Source organism: Vollenhovia emeryi, unplaced genomic scaffold (genome assembly GCF_000949405.1).
Source record: "Vollenhovia emeryi isolate VEMERY1.0 unplaced genomic scaffold, V.emery_V1.0 DF939126.1, whole genome shotgun sequence".
Classification (NCBI taxonomy): domain Eukaryota; kingdom Metazoa; phylum Arthropoda; class Insecta; order Hymenoptera; family Formicidae; genus Vollenhovia; species Vollenhovia emeryi.
In genome coordinates, this window is record NW_011967240.1 from 625,648 (window position 1) to 644,520 (window position 18,873).

An 18,873-nucleotide genomic window follows, 5' to 3' on the forward strand; every position below is an offset into this window, starting at 1 on the left:
ACGTCTTTGGTAGGTACATCAACTTCAACATTTGATGTGTTTAACGGATACACGCGCATCTCGTGCACGGAATTACACGCATGTGGAAACGTCATGTGTTAAAGCTGTATCCGCCGCTACGAGCTCGACTATTTCAAAGCTGCTAATCCGCCGCTGTCGCGCTGCTGGACGCCGACAGTGCACCGAAACTGAACTGTAAATCGTGCATTCTCGTATCCCGTGCAGGGATAGCTGTTATCAAGCGTGCTTCCAGGGTGCGCGCGCGCACGAGCGCGCGTGGATGTTATCAGTAGGTCAAAAGGGGGTTGAGAATCGCGTGGGCGGACCGGATAGGGCCGCATTCATTCCCAGTTCGTAGCGCTAATTACGCATCTGTCTTCCGGCACTTTATCGGCCACGTATCGCGACGCCCATTTCATCGTGGCGTGGCATTTTGATCACAATTCCGTTGACGTTTGCCCGCTCGGAAGACTGATTTCGACACCCCGGCCCCGCCCGGGTTTCACGCCGCGCGATTTATTCGCCGATACCGCCGATTCAATCGGCCCCTCCGCGCGGTCTCACGCTTTAAGAATCAATCCGTTGGAAACCGCGTATCTGCCAATTGTCCTCGTTTGAATATCCGATCATCGCCGCACGACTCGCCACTTTGTCCTCGAATCGTTTAGGTTTTAGAGAACACGCAATTAACTCAATCCTCCCTGGTAATACCGGTGTTCTAGGATACTAATACCTACTCTCCGCTCAACTCTAATCTCTTTAATTGCTTCTTGTTGTTATGTCGAAACGCGCGGCAAATCGTATATGCCCGATGATAAATGTAATGCACGTGACTGCAATTCTGTTACGACTGCAAAATGAGAACACGAATGTTAGGATAACCCGTAAACTAGGCTAATACGCGATACGTATCCGCCGCTATTGCTGGCTGCGAGAAATCGAAGAGTTCGGAGTTCCGTTCTGAGGATACAACTTGAAGGATACAGCGGTTTAAGATGTACTGCACTCTCCGCTTCTCACAAAAACTCGCAGCTACGTTTCGTTTATAATTTCTCTTTTGACCCGACGAGTGCTTTCGCTCCTTTCGCAATTTTTCTCGATTGTTTTAGCAGAGCTGCTTGTTACAGCGCTTAATGGCGATGTAAGGAACGATACGACATTAAGAAAATTGTTATTGATATCGCGAAAAGAACTACAATTTTGCTCTGACGTTCTATTATAAAAGTTGTAACATTTTATTATCTAGTATACGTAATATATTATAATTTTTCCATTTTTTGTGTATGCATCTTACAAATACAAGATTCAAAGATTAAAGATTCTTAAAGTTGCCTAACAATAAAGAAGTTTATGTCGGCCTTAACTGGCCCAAGTTTTTATAAATTAATAGTGTGACGTTTCGACCTTTGGTTATGTTCTTTTCAAGCACAATTTATAAAAATGTGTGTGTACGAGTTATAAGATATTGTAGTTTCAGTAAGAAAAATCGTTACAAGAGAACGTGAGTGCAAAATATATAATATAAAAGAAAGAAATACGCAAGATTAGAGGCGTCCGCAATATTCGAAGACCGGAGCATGACTGTACAAGATTGTTATTCCAATCTTGTCATTATTCGCAGCAATTATTAAAGAATTATGCATAACTAAACAATCTCGTATACCCAAGTGAGTAGATTAGATTCTAGTTAGATTAGACTAGAGCAGTTAGATTCTAATTTCTAATTAATTCATCTTAGTGCGCAAGAGAAAGGAAAGCGTAATATTGAAGTGAGCCATTCGAAAGATAATCGTCATAGTCGCGGCACGGTCGTAGTCGTCGTAAAACCTTACGCGTAAAATGCAAACGGACCGTTTCTTGCAGGCGCCATCACCCCGAATCGATCCGTGTCTCTCGCTCGGCCGGCACCGCCCTACAAATTAGACTTGCGAGAAGAGTAATAAGTACGCTTGCATGTCACGTACTTACGTTCGGGAAAGATTTGCTTTTCGTGCCCACGTGGGACCTGCACCAAAGTCGATATTCTCATTCCTTGAACGGTCTTCGTTGCTTTCGACAAACTGCCATTTCGCCGGCGCACTTACGCTCTTCAGACTTTCTATAACTTTTCATCTTTGCGGTTAGTACGTTTGCGAAGGCGGTTATGTATCTGAAATATCTAAGTTTTTCGTAATCGAACTTTAACATTCGATCTATTTTCCGAGCTAACGTACACGCGAGTGGTAACTTTCGTATTCACACGTTAGTCTTGCGTTTGTCAAAAGTGTTAGGGTTGCATATGCATAATGGCTGGCACACCTTCGTGAAATTAACGTGGAATTTCATTAAGAATAATTGCTTACTAAAATCCGCCCGATAAGGTTTCTCTAAGAAGATTAGCCCTGGCAGCGTTGATGTCACTTTATAATAATTTCCGACCGGGAAGACACGAATTGATTCGCGAGCCAATAAAGCCTCGCGGTAGATAAATCCCCGGACTAACCGAGGAGCCGGGGAACTTTTATTTATTACGCATTCCACACATACACACAGACAGATAAAAGAAAAGATTTATCCCTGGCGATCCGAGTGTACGAGCTATCTATAAAATGTCGGACAAGTTCGCATAAAATTCACGCCGTCTACAGATCGAGCCAGCGTACGGAATGGAACAGTGTCCCGTACTCGTACGTCACTAACGAAATGTTAGAATTATGGCTCGCGTAACAATGCAACGAGATAACGTCGATGCGCGCCGATGTACCGCGGATGGCACGTTGACCGAGAGGATCAGTATGCATTCCATTAGGCTAACGCAAGCTTTTTCAGCGGTATCTAATATTGATTCTTTTGGAAAAAGCGACCCTCTCCCAACCGAAGGGAGTATAAATATTTCCATTAAAACGTCGCGCACGAAGATTCTCCCTGGGTTTAATTAAGCAAACACCATTCTTCGCGATATTTCTCAGCTGCTTGGAAGCGCGTGGTGAATTTATCTGTAAGTAAATCATTACTTACGAAACGGCAGGAATTTGTTAGTTTTATTGCCTTCGTAAAAAGTATGAGAAACTGACGTGGCGGTAAAAACTCGGGGGCATTTGTCTTATGCAATCCGTCGCAAAACAAAGGAAATTGTGTCGACGGCGAGAAACTAGATATATCACTGGGCTAGATACGGAAAATGCACGAAAAGATTTTTAACTGCCAGGTTACAGGGGGTGACGTTTTTAGAATCGTGGCGGCGAAGGTTGCAACGTACTTGCGGCGAAAGAAGATTACGTGAGGGGAATATAGCGCGAAATCCTTGAAAATTGCCGCGGCGGTGGCTTACGCACGACGCGAAAGCTTTAAATTTAATAGCGTCCCGCGTTCTGTTAAGCCCTGTTTCGGTAGCGAAAGAAAGAAAGGAAGAAGGAGGGAAGGGGGGAGAGAAATATCGACAAATGACATTTTCGATTTCTCACTTCTCGTAAGACTCTCGGAGATATTTAATGTTTATCGAGCACGGAGATTCGAGAGTACGTTTTTCACTCGGGGGGGAAACGAGAATCAACGGGGAAGTTGGCCTTCTCTTTCAATCGGACCAGCTGTAGATCGCGACGCTGATTCTCATTTACGTAGTTTTTACCGTGAATTAAGTTACCAGCATAGTTCGCTTCACGTTCCGCCGTATAGCAGCCTCCGTCGCGGATATTTTACAAATAGCGCTGCCCGAGTAAATGCGGGTATCACCTTCTCTTTTTGCGTACGCGCACCGCCGTCGCCGACGTTAAGCGAAATCTCAGTAATTGGCTCGGCCGCATTTCGAAAACGTCGAGCGACAACGAAAGATACATCCTCCGCCATAAATAAAACCCGCTTACCCGCGAGTCCCGCTGAGGCCAGCTATCTCTCCTTTCTCGAAATGCGAATTTCCGCCCCGATATCGCTAATTCAAAATGCTCACGGTGCATTTGGACATTTCGACAGGACGTTTATTATACTCTCGGATCGCTGCTCTTGAATTTTTGAGTCCCTTGCATTTCTGTAGAATCGTTTTCCGCAGCCGCGTTTTCCCACCTTTTCAGGTTCAGTTCAAGCACACGGTTATACACTTTTTTGTTTTTCTTTACTTTTATTTTCTCACAGATTACTAATTACGTTTAAATAGCCGCCACTTTTAAATGTTAATTTTTTTAACGACAAACATTTTATATTAATTAAGTGGTAAGTAATAATATAAACAAGAATAAATATGCAGACGATGCATGAGAATAATTAATTAAGTCATAATTAGTTTCGGTGAATTTCATATGTAAAATACCGTTGTGCAAATATTTTTTTAATTTGATTGGCTTGTTGTTTACGACTAAATTATAAAGATAAAATAGGTAACAAATAATGATAGAACGAACAATAAACGCATAAACAAAAATCAGGATGTATGATAAATGAATAAAATGCATATGAAATGTTATTTCTATTATTATTTCTATGGCGCATTAAAATAGTCATTTTCAACATTTTTACAACAACATTTTTGAAATCCAAATATTTTATGTCAGAAACTCGATTTAGAGAGTTGGTGTTTCGCAATGAATTCTCAATAAAGAAAAATATAATGAGAGAGTAATACCGTAAAACGTGGCGGAAATGTAAACGGTTGAGATATATTCGGGATGCCGAAGTTTTATTTGCGCAGCCATCACAAGGGCATTCTGCATAGGATCGTTTTTAGAGTCGCTATACAAGCGCTCGAGATAAATTTCGAATCTAACGCTGATAAGCAACGAACGCGTGTATAATCATGGACGTGCGTTGCATTATAAAATACAGGGAAAATGAAAATACATAAAATGCATGGTTATGACAGGGGTGCACGGCAAGAGAGATCATTCTCAGCATTTTTGTAGAGATATCACCGAAGCGTACTACATCTCCCGACTCGCCGTTTGACGTTGAGCCACAGCTGAAGAGCGATGTAATCAACGATACGCCGTAAAACATGGCAAAAATGAAAGCGGATGAAACGTATCGGAAAACCGAAGTTTTATTTTGCATAGATATCAAAAGGGATAGGTGCGCGCGATAGCAGGATGATTCTCAGCACTCTGTCGCGCGAATGTTGCGGCATCGCTTCGGCGATCTCGACGCTTGGGGTTGCATCACGTGAAAAAAAAGAGAAGAAAAAAAAGAGCGACCGCGTTTACGCGCTGACAACGACGCGACGCCCGAAGGATATCCCGGTCGGTCCGGAATTATGGCTCGCATGCCGAAAGAGGGTTGACAAAAAGATTACGTGGTTGTCGGCGAGATGTGGCGAAAGTGCTGACCGAGTTCGGCCGGCGGCGGGTCGATAGAGCGTCGCGAATCGCGTCAAAACTTTCCAACCCTTCCCGGCTCATCCAGCGGTCCGCGCCATCGCGATGTACCGAAAGGCATTCGCGGATCAAAACGGATTATATCCCCGGTGTCGAATGGAGGAGACATGTCCCACCCGTTGGTAGTAATTTGCGCCACCACACCCAGCGGCCACCCTTCGCCCCGACCTGGCCCAGGCGCTTTCACGGCCGTTTCCGCGAGCCGCGATGTGTTTCGGCAGAGTGTTGACGGTCGGCGAATTAGTCAATAACGTCGTGACGGTCAATCTCGCGTGGCGGAATTCCATACAGTCGCTTTACCCGCAATGTCAATGGACGTTGGTGAGAGATTGGCACATTCTGCTCCGCGGTCGCGCAAATTAGTTGCTTCGTCATCTTTTCAACGGTCGCAAACGAATTAGTTGAACAGTGCTTTTGGGAGTGCACTGCTCTCGTCAAATTTACCATTGTTCGTCAATTACACAGACTTCTATATATTATACTGGACCGCTAACTGAGGCGTTGGAAGCCGCGTCGCCATCTTTAATGTGGGCAAAAGCTCATAAGGTATACAAGGTGTCGAAATGTAGAAGTTTTAACCCTGTAACACCAACGTTGCACTAATACAACACTCACTTCATGGGCATGCTAAATTATTCTATTGATATTGCATTTATTGTCTTCACTCAATACCACTTAATACTACTTTGTTGCAGACTACTTTAGTATAGAAGTCTGTAGTTTCTAGACACCGTGGCCGGTATTCATAGTCCGTTTTTATATTTAAGATTATCTTAAGTATATTCTTCATGTGTTTTTAACCAATTGCAGAGCCGTATTGGCCTCTTAAGACAACACTTAAGATGATTTTCAGATAAGAATCGACTATGAATACCGGCCCGTGTAAATAAATTTCCTGCTCGCGGTAAAGATGGCTGCCGCTAAAAAGTGCAGCAAGTGTAAAATGAGCGGCTTCACATCTGCCATACAAATTTACTAGGAGTTAGCGTCTAGTATAATGTATAGAAGTCTCTGGTAAATTATTATTGATAATCTCAAACTTCGCACCCTATCAGCGGTAATTCAATGCGAGAACTGATCGTTAGTTTGAAACGACTGCCTTTTTCTTGACATACATTGATGGGCAGAATGGCTGCGACACGGTTTTTTTAAATGAGTTTAGAAGCGAGCATTTAGATTCAAGGTTACGTTCTAAAATCTTCTTCCCCGAGAAATTTTTATTTTACTCGATGGCCGTTCCGAGACCATTTCGAGTGTTTCCAATCTATTTCTCGAGTAAAATTTTCCCCAGAGAAAATGTTTTAGAACGTAAACCTGAATCTAAATGCGCGTTCCTGAACTCATTTTTAAAAAAGTGTCGCAACCATTCTGTCCATCGCTGTACTTGTAGTTCGGACAGGTTTTACTTTTGTTTGCTTACTCCTGCTTATTAGTAGCAATTTCTTTCCAATTCCAGCAGCGACAAGGGCTGCATGTATGTACAACACATAGCATACACGTACGTTTACATAACGTTACGTGCATACATATGTACACGTAAATTGATGAAATCGCGAACGCGATTCCTAAGAGCGGTTGCTCTTACCCACTGCATCGTATTTCACCGAGCGCGGTGGCACACTGTTCTATCGAAACAAAACCGAAATAGTGATGCCCGCGAGTATGCGAATGGGACAGAATTTTGCGCACAATCGCGAACACCCAGTCGTACCCAGTGCGAAGCTTGTAAATGGGATTAAGACGAATGGCACCTTAGTTCACCGCCGTGACGCCCGTGTCTCGGGATGCCGGGCGCATTGCTTTCATTTTGCCGAAATTACGGCGGATGTAGCGCAGATTGCGCAACGGGAAAGGGGTGTGATTAGCTATAAGAACACGGCGCGCGGTATCGCGATCGCAGTTTCGATTTTCCCGCGGCACGGATGGTGCGGATTAGCTATCGCTGCGAGAGTCTGAAATTATGACGTCGGCAGGCACGTGTAGCACACAGTGCAACATCTTGTAACTTATCTTCCTGTGCAGTATATAAAATATATCGATGATACAGCCGCCTGTAGAGGACTGATTTATTACGAGTCGAGTCGAAACTGCTTCGAAGATGAAATACTACCACTTGCAATACACGCTTGCGCTTCCGTCTCGATTCTCTTTATTTGTAATGGAAGGAACGCCGGCTCTCTCGTTTGCAATTCGATAATTCGTAGATTCATTTATTTAGGTCTCCGTACGTACGATATTTCATATGATATATCGAATTGAGGTATCCGAGTTGGAAGCGCTCTCTTTTTCAAACGTGCAAAAGTTATGAGGTTCGTGATAAACAGAACACGTGAATATATTCATGTTTCTTTTCTGTAAAATACGGTTCTGCGTTTTCCGCACGAATCATTCTATAAGATCGCAAAACAGCGACTGGTGGTTTATAAAAAAGATATATGTCGGCGTTGTTTGCATATTTACGACGGGGGAAAGTCAACGTTCCGTCGTTGCGAGGAAGCAAGAAAGAGCGCGATCGGAACGCGATACGCGCGAAAGGAAGCTTAGCGTTGCTCGATGGCGAATAAGCTGTAAAATATCGAACGCCTCGGATTGTAAAAAAAGCGGCGTTTGCATGCGGAGTTGTACTTGGTGCGCAACTCTTGCATCCATATTGATCGGATCAACGATACGATCGTCGAACGAAGTGGTTTCTACTTGACGCGGTGTACTCCACGTGCCTCGATAAAGAGACGAGAGGGCCTCCCAAACCAAAATCCCTTTCGATCGCGTTTCAGACAAGCCATCCGCACGGATTCGAGGGTTCGCTTTTCGAGAGCGCCACTTAGCGCGAGGAGATAGAATCGATTCGCAATCATTCGAATTGCCAGCCAGAAAATCAAAATGGTTTTAAAGAATTTCCCTCGACAGCTGGACCCTTTCTTCGCGCACGGTGATTGAATCGGCTTCTTACCGCCTGCGCTTCACTCCACTGTTCTTACGTTCATACGCCGCACGTTTATTTTCCGAACGGAATTCTAGATTGCGAGCGATAATTTGGAGATCCGCGATCGATTTTATTCTGGACGCTAGGAGACAGACGTGCTAAAATATTTTGCAATTTAGGAGAGACAAAAAGAATTGTACGTTTATATGCAATTAACATTATAAAAGGAAAATGTTCCGTATATTTTGGTTAAAATTTCAAACAATACAACAAAAATTTCGATTAAAACGTTTTGTTTTATTAAATATGCAGTTTAATTATACAATGATTATATAAAGAAAGATTAATCGTGCGATTTTTTTTAGTCTCTTGTTTCAATCAACTAACTGAATTTGAATGTGGCCGAAGAAAAATGTACAATTGAAACATTGTATGTGCGAATGAAGCAAAGAATAGTAAAAGAGGTGAATCAGCGAATAAATGGTTATACGTTATGTCCTTTGTTTTAAAAAATAATTTCTACGAGCTAGCATTACATTCAGAACAGTGTAATCTTTCATATTTTGCACAGTTATTTTACAGTTTTAAGTTACAAACGGGATTTTATTTCTGTCATGGAAGAGAATACAATTTTCTTTGTTACTTTCATTCTTTCGCCGCATACGTTAGTCAATAATACTGTCAATTAGCAGCAAAACTATTTTGTTGAAGAAAGGTATACTAAATGAAATAGGATTTATTTTATGATTTTTCGCATTATTCGTGGCCAGTGTAACAAACCGTTACGAATTTCATTGAGCTACAAATAAAACGATGTAGCATTTTCAGCGCCAATTTTTACTAATATTTAAAAAGTTCTTTTACCTATATCTAGAATATGAGTGATATAAAACGATTCAAATAAATTCAAATAATTGGATTTAAAATTAAAATCAGGAAAATACGAGAATATATCGATCTTACAAATAAATTTGTGATAACACATTCGCCGTAACAGCCTGTGGTTGTTCAAACTCATTATTTTATATTACTACTTTTATTTATCTTTTATTGTAGTAAAGATACCTATGGCGCACAGCCACGCCATACCATATATATTTAACAACGCGATTAAGCGATGCCGAGATTTCTGCCAGGGATACAAGCTGCCTGTATTATCGCCACAGATCGATCTACTCTGGCACGGCAGGGATTACATTTCGCGATAGCATCTGGTTAACGGCATAATTCGTGGATTCCACTTCGCGTCTTCCAAGACAAAGGTTAATAGCGTCTAACTCCTTTGACCGCAGGTATCTAATCTGACGTTGAACATGCCGTCGCAGTCGCACGCATTGCGGTTAATAGACCCCAGGATCTTCCCTGTTGGTTCACCGAGGGCGTAGGGATATATTAGGGGGGGGGGGCAGAGAATTAGTTCCCACCCATTTCTCGCGAGCAAACATCCAAGCAATTCCTGTTCATTAGCTTCATATCGGTCTCAAGAAATTTTCCTGTCACGCATCGCTCGCGTAGACGAGAAAATTTCAGCGAGAGAAACAAACGTAAACTTGCGGTAAATTGACCATCTCCATCTTAAAATACTAATTAAACTTTCGCGTAAGAAAAAATTATTATTATTCCTGACCTTTAGGATAACAGCTTTTTAATATATTAATTAAGAATAATCTTGTGAACTTAATTATAGTATAATAATTCGTGGCGTATTGTTTAGGGCCGCTTTATTTTACTTTCAGGTGCGTTATCAAGCGTACATTCCATGACATTTTATAATTTACAAATTCGCTTATACAGGCACAAACAATTTAAGTGCATCGGGAATATAGAAATGCTGCTTATTAAATTAGTAATTTATATTGTTTTTTTTCTGCACGTTCTAATTTAATTAAAGTAATTATAATATAAATAAAAATTTTTAATAATACATTTCATGCAAGTGAAGGATGCAAGCAAAATAAAATTTTACATGTAAAATAATTTTATTAGAACAATTAAATTGTCTACATGAATTATATACATACGATCATTTCAATTAAAAGTATTTAATTACATTTTTAATTGCAGTAGATCTCTGAAATATTTGAGAGGACCACTTTTATTTCCTTTTTTAATGAAGTAACAGAAAATATTCGTCTACATTTAACAATATATTTTTCTTTTTCTTTCTTTCGTTTGCTTCGACTACGTTCTTAAATTCTACATGCCCAACTCAATCACAACAATTCAAATGTGTTCGATGAGTCGCGCCGGTCGATAATCACTTCTCAAGAAGTTCAATGTATCAAAACAACTCGGCTAGAATCAATCTGTCGGTTTTTGTCGAAAAGCCATCATTGTAAGTCCGTGTGAGAACGAATGTTGTGCCACTCTTAGGCTACTTTTTCGCAGACCTCGGCTTCCGCTTCCTTCGATTCGTCATCCATATCGTCCGGCGTTGATGTATGCTTGTCGGGGAAGTACACAAGTCGAGTCAACATCGAGACAATCGACGGGATCTGCTTTTTCGCGTGGAATTTCTCATTATCCGGCACATAGGAATGATATTCAATAGCGACACGGCGATTAACGAAGGTCATTAGAGTGAGTAGATCGCGGCTGCGCCCGTGAAGGTCCAGCTCCTCGCAGAGTGCCTGTATGAACCAGGAACCCGAGTCCGGATTGCGCCACGAGTAAAAACCTGAAAGTCGTAACGCGCGGTTTATTCTTGGACTGTAGTGGATTGATTCGCTTTTCCGGTACGTAATGAGATACACTTCGCGCAGCCGAGATGCACGCGACGTTATCGATAATGGGCTCTCGGTAAAAGTGGATGCACCAGCGAATGACCCATGACCCGCGATAGTGGCAAGGCAGCGATGTGGGACAGGGTAGAAATTTAAAACTCCAGAGATAATATATGTATTGAGTATACACGTTAGCTGGTATACACGCGACGATTAACGCGTATTTGCCTTTTCTAACGCATTAAAATATGAAACGTGATTTTTTTCTCTAGGCGCTTCTAGAAAAATATGAAACCTTCGAAAGTGTAGCGACCTACGTGCAAGTAGATAAGAGCAGTTCGTATATCTTACCAACGCTTGGCTTCTAAGAGGTTTTCGGGATAAAAAGGCAACGAAATTAAAATGAATATATTGAAACTCGGAGTTGTTAAAGATAGTTCACGTCGCCGAGTTGACAGATTTGTTACGACTTTGAGATAACCCAGTCTCTAATAAAAACTTACAGCTTTCCAGGGCAATAAGTTTAAATTAATCTTAACTTTCCGCGCATACACGAGCAACCGCGTACTCCCTGCTAATTGTGTTGCGCGGAACAGATATATTTTAACCTGAAATTACAAAGTTCGGTGTTACCTTGGTATAGCACTTAAACTTCTTAGGAAAGCCGCATACATTCTACATTTAGATGGCATCGAGTCTTAGATCTCACCTAATGGGCTTGGGATTAAACAAAGTAACGTGGGATTAGGGATAGCAGCTACATTATGAAACACGATCTTTATAAAATATTTATTTAATAATTAAGATTAATAATGTTATTGAGCTGCTCAGAAAATTATTATATTATTACATTGTGTGTTTCATTTATCCAAGTTGAACAACTTGAGTTGAACAACTGAAGCCACTTGACTTGAATTATTTTAAACCCGGACTTTCTAAGTCGCGATCTCAAAAACAGTGTAGAACCAAAATGATATAAAGACAATTACAGATTCTCATGTTTAAATCGTGGTACGAGTGAAATGAAGTTAAAATTAATCATTATTAATAGTTTTTGATCTCTTACTTCCTTAATCTGCCCCTAGACTCGTTTGCATGAGCACAGAATGACGTTAATACTTGTTAGTTCAAGATTAGGTTATTCTCCTTCTATATTACTAATTAGTTTGCAATGCCTGCGATTCTCTAATCTGGGATTACTTTGCATGCGTTGTATGCAGGTATACACGGCCGGATCTTGCTGCACCGTAAACTGTTTAATTATTCCGCCTCTTATTTTGCTATTCCATTGATCTTACGCTGATAAGAGCTTATCATCGACTTTGGCTCAAACACGATGCGATCGATACGCCCGGTACATGTTTCGCAAGGATTGAATGCTACATTAGTCCAACCACATTTCACTGACGATTACTCGATCAAAGACACTTTCAGGTTGCAGAACAACCATCTATGCGCTCATTGATAAATCTTAATAATTGGACAGTTACGAGTAACGTGAAACATCGCCGTGATATAAAATTCGTTGCGTTTGAAAGGTCGTATTGTAGGTTCGAAACATATTACTCGTACAGGAAACACGTTGTTAGAATAGGCAAAAACTACATTTGCATCTACTCGCCATTCAAGAATATATAAGAGAAATCGATTTCTTGATATATTCTGACAACGTGTTCTCTTTTAATGGCGTATACAACATGCGCCAGATTCCACTGCAGCTATTTTTATCTACGAATCTTACAACTATACCAATAATGACAATTTCTCTGCAAAAATTCAAATAGCAATTGTTCTCAAAATATAAATAGTTGAAAATATACAAATCTTTTAACGAATAATCTTTATCTACAGATAACATATTATATATCATTTAACTTCAGATAGAGATTTTCCGCTTAAGAAGTTTTATCTAGAGGTTTAATTTTGAAAACATTTTATATTAAATACTAAAATGCCGTTGTTGCACCGTGTTTTTATATTAAATACTAAAATGCTGAAAAGTATCTTTATCCAACTCTTCGTATCGAGCTTAGAGTTGCCTTTTTCGAATGTTAGTTATCGAAATCGTTTAATATCATAGCTTATCGCAATAATTTGCAACTTGTAATCTCTCTTAAAGTCAGTCAATGACTTTAAGAGAGATTACAAGAGGATTACTATGACGTAATTTTGATAATCACAGGTGAACCACCCCTTCTTGTCTGTGCGAAAAAGATACTCCAATCCGATCTGATTTTATTACTCTCTTAAAGTGGTTTGCAACTGCGGTCAGTAACTATTAATTGCTTTTCAGCGATGATCCATTGATTGACTTTAAGAGAGATTACTTACCACTTCGGTGGTTTGAGAGAATCGAACGCAGTATGCGTTAAGCGCCAACAATAACAGGCGTGACGCGAAACATCTTAGTGCTACCCGGACGTACGCGTGCTCGATGACGTATTAATCATACGTTCACCCCCATAGCGAAGTGTTAAATGCACGTTCGCTATCACCATCGGTATGTTAACTACGCGCTTATCTCCTACATGGCATATTAATGACGCCTTTAGCATCGAGCCAGGTGTGTTATCCGTGAATTCAGCACCACCCACATTATTAACAATACGTCCACTTCCTACCGCATATGTAGACGACGCGCATACACGCACGTGCACTAACAAGTGATCTTCTTCCTTGGGGTATGAATAGCGTGACCATCCGCGTGCCACGCATTATTATACCGCGCCAGCTATTATCTAACCGGCTACTATACATATTTTAGTGTCGCGTGGAGAATCGACATTCTCCGTGACACGTTTGAAAAATCCGCTTATTCGTTTGCGACAATTACCATCGGAATAACTCCCAGATATTATCAAATAAATCCACTATGCAATCACGTGTATGCACGCTGGTAATAACCATTAATAATTATTCCGAAATGCGTAAATACGTCGGGATATTATTGGGAGGGGTTTTACCTGCGCCTCATTTTAATAAACTCGCGTTCGATCCGCGGATATTAATTCATTGATATCTACTGCACGCGCGCGGACGGACAGGTGTGAAAAAAGTTGCAGTTACGTGACCACCATCTGCCCTGTGTGTGTGTGTGTGAGTGTACGTATCTTCTGCTTCTATCATAAACAAATCCTATTTATCGGACTCGCTTAATACGACAGACGGGGGGGTATATCCGCAAACATCATTCCGCAGAGAGAATATACTCGCATTACATAAATTCTGTTTACCCTCCTTAATCGATAGACGTGCAAAGTAGATGTGAGCAAAGTTGCGAGCAACCGAGTAAATTTTGCGGCGTATTTCCACAAGTAAGCTGCTCGCGTGGCCGTGCAAAATCGGATTTCGAAGCAGATGATGTTAATGCATAAACAGCAGCTTCTGAATATTTTTATTAAATTCAGTGAGACGATAAGCGGCATCTCCTCTAAACTTTATTTGGGCATACACCGTGTTCACGCGTAGCATCATTTTTGAAAGAGAAACTTTCATTCAAGTTTTCACGCGAGGAATTTAATTGTAACCGATTCGCATCACGTGCAAATGTCATTTCCATAAGTGAGATACGAACGCTTTGGTACCAACGTGCTAATTTCGGCGGACGCAATTTGTGATTATCTGAACCATCTAGCTGACAATCGACAGGTATTTTTCATTAATCCAATCCCGCAGGATTGACATTGTGCGGTATGCTTTGCTGCTATGCGAAATTCTCGTCCAGCAACCTGCCAACGCATTTGTTGGTTTGCCGAGTTTCGCTGTGTCCTCTTTTTTTCTAGTTTCCCCGTTTTTCGCGAATTGTCGCGCTGCAGCTCGCGCTCACAATAAATCACCGAAACTGCAATCGTAACAAAGTTCGCGTCATTCGATCCCGAATTTAGGCGAATCTCAGTCAAGAGTTTGCAATATTTCTTTCGGAACCTTCTGTGATATCCCCACGCATATTGCCAGTGCGCAAAGATTCGCCAAGTTTGAGTTACAGTTGAGCTCCTTTCGGAATTGCGTTTAGGTCACTTCAACTTTGTCACATTAGAAATGAAAACATAAAAGTAAGCGCCTTTTAACATACAAAGAAATTCTTTATTCGAACCAAAAAGAAATGAGGAATTGAAATCAACGTGAAATAAAAAATCTTAAAACAACCTTGAATATATAATATAAATATAAATGAAAAAAGATAAAATTTTCTATTGAAATAGTTATACGAAATCTGTATCACAAAGTATGCAAAATATCTTCCTGCTAACTAGAATTTCTATATTTTATAACTTGGTTTTGTTGGATTGACACTTCTTGTAATTCATATACGTGATCAAATACAATTTTGTATATTCATATAATACCGACCGTTAATATCGTGTAAATAATTACACTTGCATATCGGCATAATTACGTTGGTCATATGTAATATAATATTGCGTAAGTGTATATTCGAATAATAAAATTTATAATTATAAAATCATTAAAGCTTGCAATAATTGTGGACTTATTACTTATTTTACAATCTTCCTGGAATTATAATTATAAATTTTATGATCGACAGAAATGCCAATGGTATCGCATTTAATTCGCCGTTATAATTATTCTGATTTAACAATTAATACTCCTGTCGGTTATCTTCTTTGTACCATAACTTTTTTCTCTTTTGTAAATAATTTAATGCATTTATAAGAGAAGAGAACGGTATGAATTTCTGATTGTTTTCTTGATTGCACTTTGTTTAAACGTATCTATTTATAGGAACAGTTGCCAAAAATAGCAATTGTTATTTTAAAAAGTGTTATAATATTTTATACTAAAATGTGTTAAATATCCTATTAATAGTCGTATTAATTTTGATCTGTAAAGTCTTAAAAGAATGATTTTCACTTGAGTGATCAAAGCAATGTGTTACGTAACACGTATCTTATTCGATTCGAGAATTGGCTAAGAGACTTAAAACAAACAATCCGGCTTTTATTCGCCGGCTAATGGGCGCATGAGAAAAATATAAAATTGGAAGAAAGAACAATGCTTCTACGTCGATCTGTGAACAGGGATGAAAGAGGAGCGAAAAAATGTATCACGACGTGAATCTTGGCCACGAACGGTCCGAATGGCTTCAAAATCGTTTGGACGAGTTTGGACGATATCCAACTTTGGATCACGGAACGTCCTGGTTTCCACAAGAATCTCTATATTTGTTTTGTATCGATATCTTAGAAAAATTAGAGGGTTATTTTCATCTCAATGCATTTTCGTTTCGTGCACCAGTAATAATGAAACAATACAACGCCGTGCATACATGCGATATTTTTTACCGTCTTTTTGGTCTTGTTTTTATTATACATCGAGAAACATACATTCGTGATAAACACGCTTGCGGCACAATTCGTGGTTTATTTCTTATTTATTCGTTATGGAATACACATTACCTTCTATATTTTTTATATAGCACAGCTGGTTTCGAGGAGGCAAATGCTGAGAAATCATTTTACACACATATTCCAAGAATTTGTTTTACACTTATATCTTATCTCCAATTATAAAATTCTTTGCATCTTTCGATAAAGATCGCCGAGAAACAAATAAAGAAGAAAAATCGTTACTTCGCTTGATTACATTTTACTAAATGTAACGCATTATGATTCCAACCTTTATTTAACAGAATTAACAACTTCGTTGTTTTTATTGATCACCTCTGGCATTTTTAATAATACAGAAAATTTTTTGCGAAAAATATTCCCTCAACCAGGGTTTGAACCTGGACTTCCCTCTAGGCGGGCGTCTCACCAATTCGACCACTGAGGCACGTATTTTTCGCAAGAAATTTTCTGTATTATTAAAAATGCCAGATATGGTCAATAAAAACATTGAAGTTGTTAATTACTGCTGGCGACATGAAGAATATTCTAGTTAGTTAACAGAATTAAGTTTGTAGTCATATGAATTCTTTAATTTAAATAATGAAGGTTTGCCACCAGTGATAGAGTCGAAGGCTTCGGAGTGGCTCTTGTGACGTTTGTCAAAATCTTGGCGAAGGAAGCCTCGCGAGGTAGAAGCGGGGAATGCTAGACGTTCGAATGTATTGTATGTTGCTGTCGTATGATATATCGAGCTATTGTAATCGTATTTAGGTTGAATGCTAGATGCAGTTCGATTCGAGACAGTATTACGAGCGCTCGTGTATCGATTTATCAGTTGACTGATTGACGTTCTCGCTAGACGCCTCGTTGTTGTGCTACGTCGGTGTGTGCACTACTGTCAACACGAATTCTCGCACTCCATTAGTAACAGCAAGTCAAATGTTTGCGCGCGAGCGGAAACCGCGTGAAAACGTACGCGTCGTATTATGCTGTCGTCGATGCTCGCGCAACGTATTCGTATTTAGAGACCTTTTTGGCAAGTAATTTCCAGTCGTCTTAAACACACGAGGATGCGTGACTGCATCTCTGGAAACTGCAGCTTCGAGAGCGGTCGTGCCATTAAGATTCTACTGAGATTTGGTGTAAGCTCGTCCCGTAGAGTAGACTCTCGAGAATTTGTACCCGGAGAAATCCTTGGCTGTCATGTCGAATTACGCACGAGAAATTGTAAATAGAGCGAGGCAATCAAACACACAATGTTCGGTATAATAATTGGAAATTTCAAAGAACAGCTGGCTCGTATCGGAGGTATTGAGTTGCAAATAATATTGGTTTACATTCATTAACGAGTTCCGATCAGCGTGGAAGCAGACCGTCAGGAGGCAAGATGTAATTGAGGAATTGGCGTAGATTACCTATACATCATACGGGTGTACCGTTCGTGAAGCCTGCATTATTCAGAATAAGCAGCTTATGACACTATAGAATCTCGGACGTGTACCAGAAGAAGAAGCTTAATTCGCATTCGCCATATCCGTTTATTGTTTAGTAATCGAGTATATATCTCGTTAATTCTTGATATCTTCCGCTCGGCGAAGTACGAAAACTGGCACTGAAATGCATTTCAATGCAATTATCGTCGGGAATTTGAGCGCCGTCAGGCGCTTCAGGGAGGTATCGCGCACGAGCACAAAGCGCAGTAAGAAATATAAATGAGGATGCGAGGGAATGATACGTAACAAGCGAGCAAAAGGTATCTCGATGTAACGCGTCAAATGTAAAGGTAGATTCTTTTCAATAGACGAACGAACTCGAACGAAAAGACACCTCGTAACTCTTCATATTTTACTTAACAGTATTCAAGTGTAAATTTTCGCGTCGCAACCAGATCTTAAATTGGGTACTTTTTCGTACTTTTCTACCGGAAATGCGATGCTGTATAAACGAAGCCGATTCATTTTCGAAGTAGGAATGATTCCACGGGGAAATGTTGCATGCTCTCTTTGTTGGCTTTCATGTCCAACTTGACAGATTGCACAATTTCGTTTTACGTATATGAGTTCGACGAATGTGATCTATCGTCTATCTTTCCAAATGTTCCCAATATGTCTGTGTTACACGTACTAATGATGGTTACCCAAAGGCTTGAAATTTGAGTAAACATCCTCATTAGCGAGTACCGTGTACGAGACCACTCATTATTAGCGTAGCTTCATTCAAGCGGTAAGCATCATTATTTTTTCAACCGCTCTCTTATTATCCGGATTATATAATACGTATAACACTATATATATACTATATATATTGACACTTGCAGTTATAATATGTAAGGAATAATGGCATAAAGCAGAAGCTATCTCGTATCGATCTATTTGTAATTACTATTGAAGCGTAGTTTATTTTTTACTAGCAGAGAGAAAAGAATGAAAAGTACAAATCGTCGCTTTCCATGATTTCATATCGCGAACAAAAGTTATTTTGAATATACATCAACACATATTATGTATCTAATTTATTGTCTATTGTCTGTATCTGTTTTT

General features: G+C 40.0%; 2 protein-coding genes across 2 annotated transcripts in view; one reads left to right on the top strand and one right to left on the bottom strand.

Moving 5' to 3' along the window:
- LOC105568971 (alkaline phosphatase-like) overlaps nucleotides 1-18,873 on the top strand; it is a 182,438-nt gene that overhangs the window by 75,210 nt on the left and 88,355 nt on the right. The window lies entirely within an intron of this gene.
- LOC105568970 (caspase-1-like) overlaps nucleotides 10,257-18,873 on the bottom strand; it is a 36,453-nt gene continuing 27,836 nt past the window's right edge. The window contains exon 5 of the mRNA XM_012025056.1: nucleotides 10,257-10,939. Coding sequence (XP_011880446.1) covers nucleotides 10,632-10,939 — 308 coding nt within the window. The 3' untranslated portion in view covers nucleotides 10,257-10,631. The remainder of the gene's footprint in view (nucleotides 10,940-18,873) is intronic.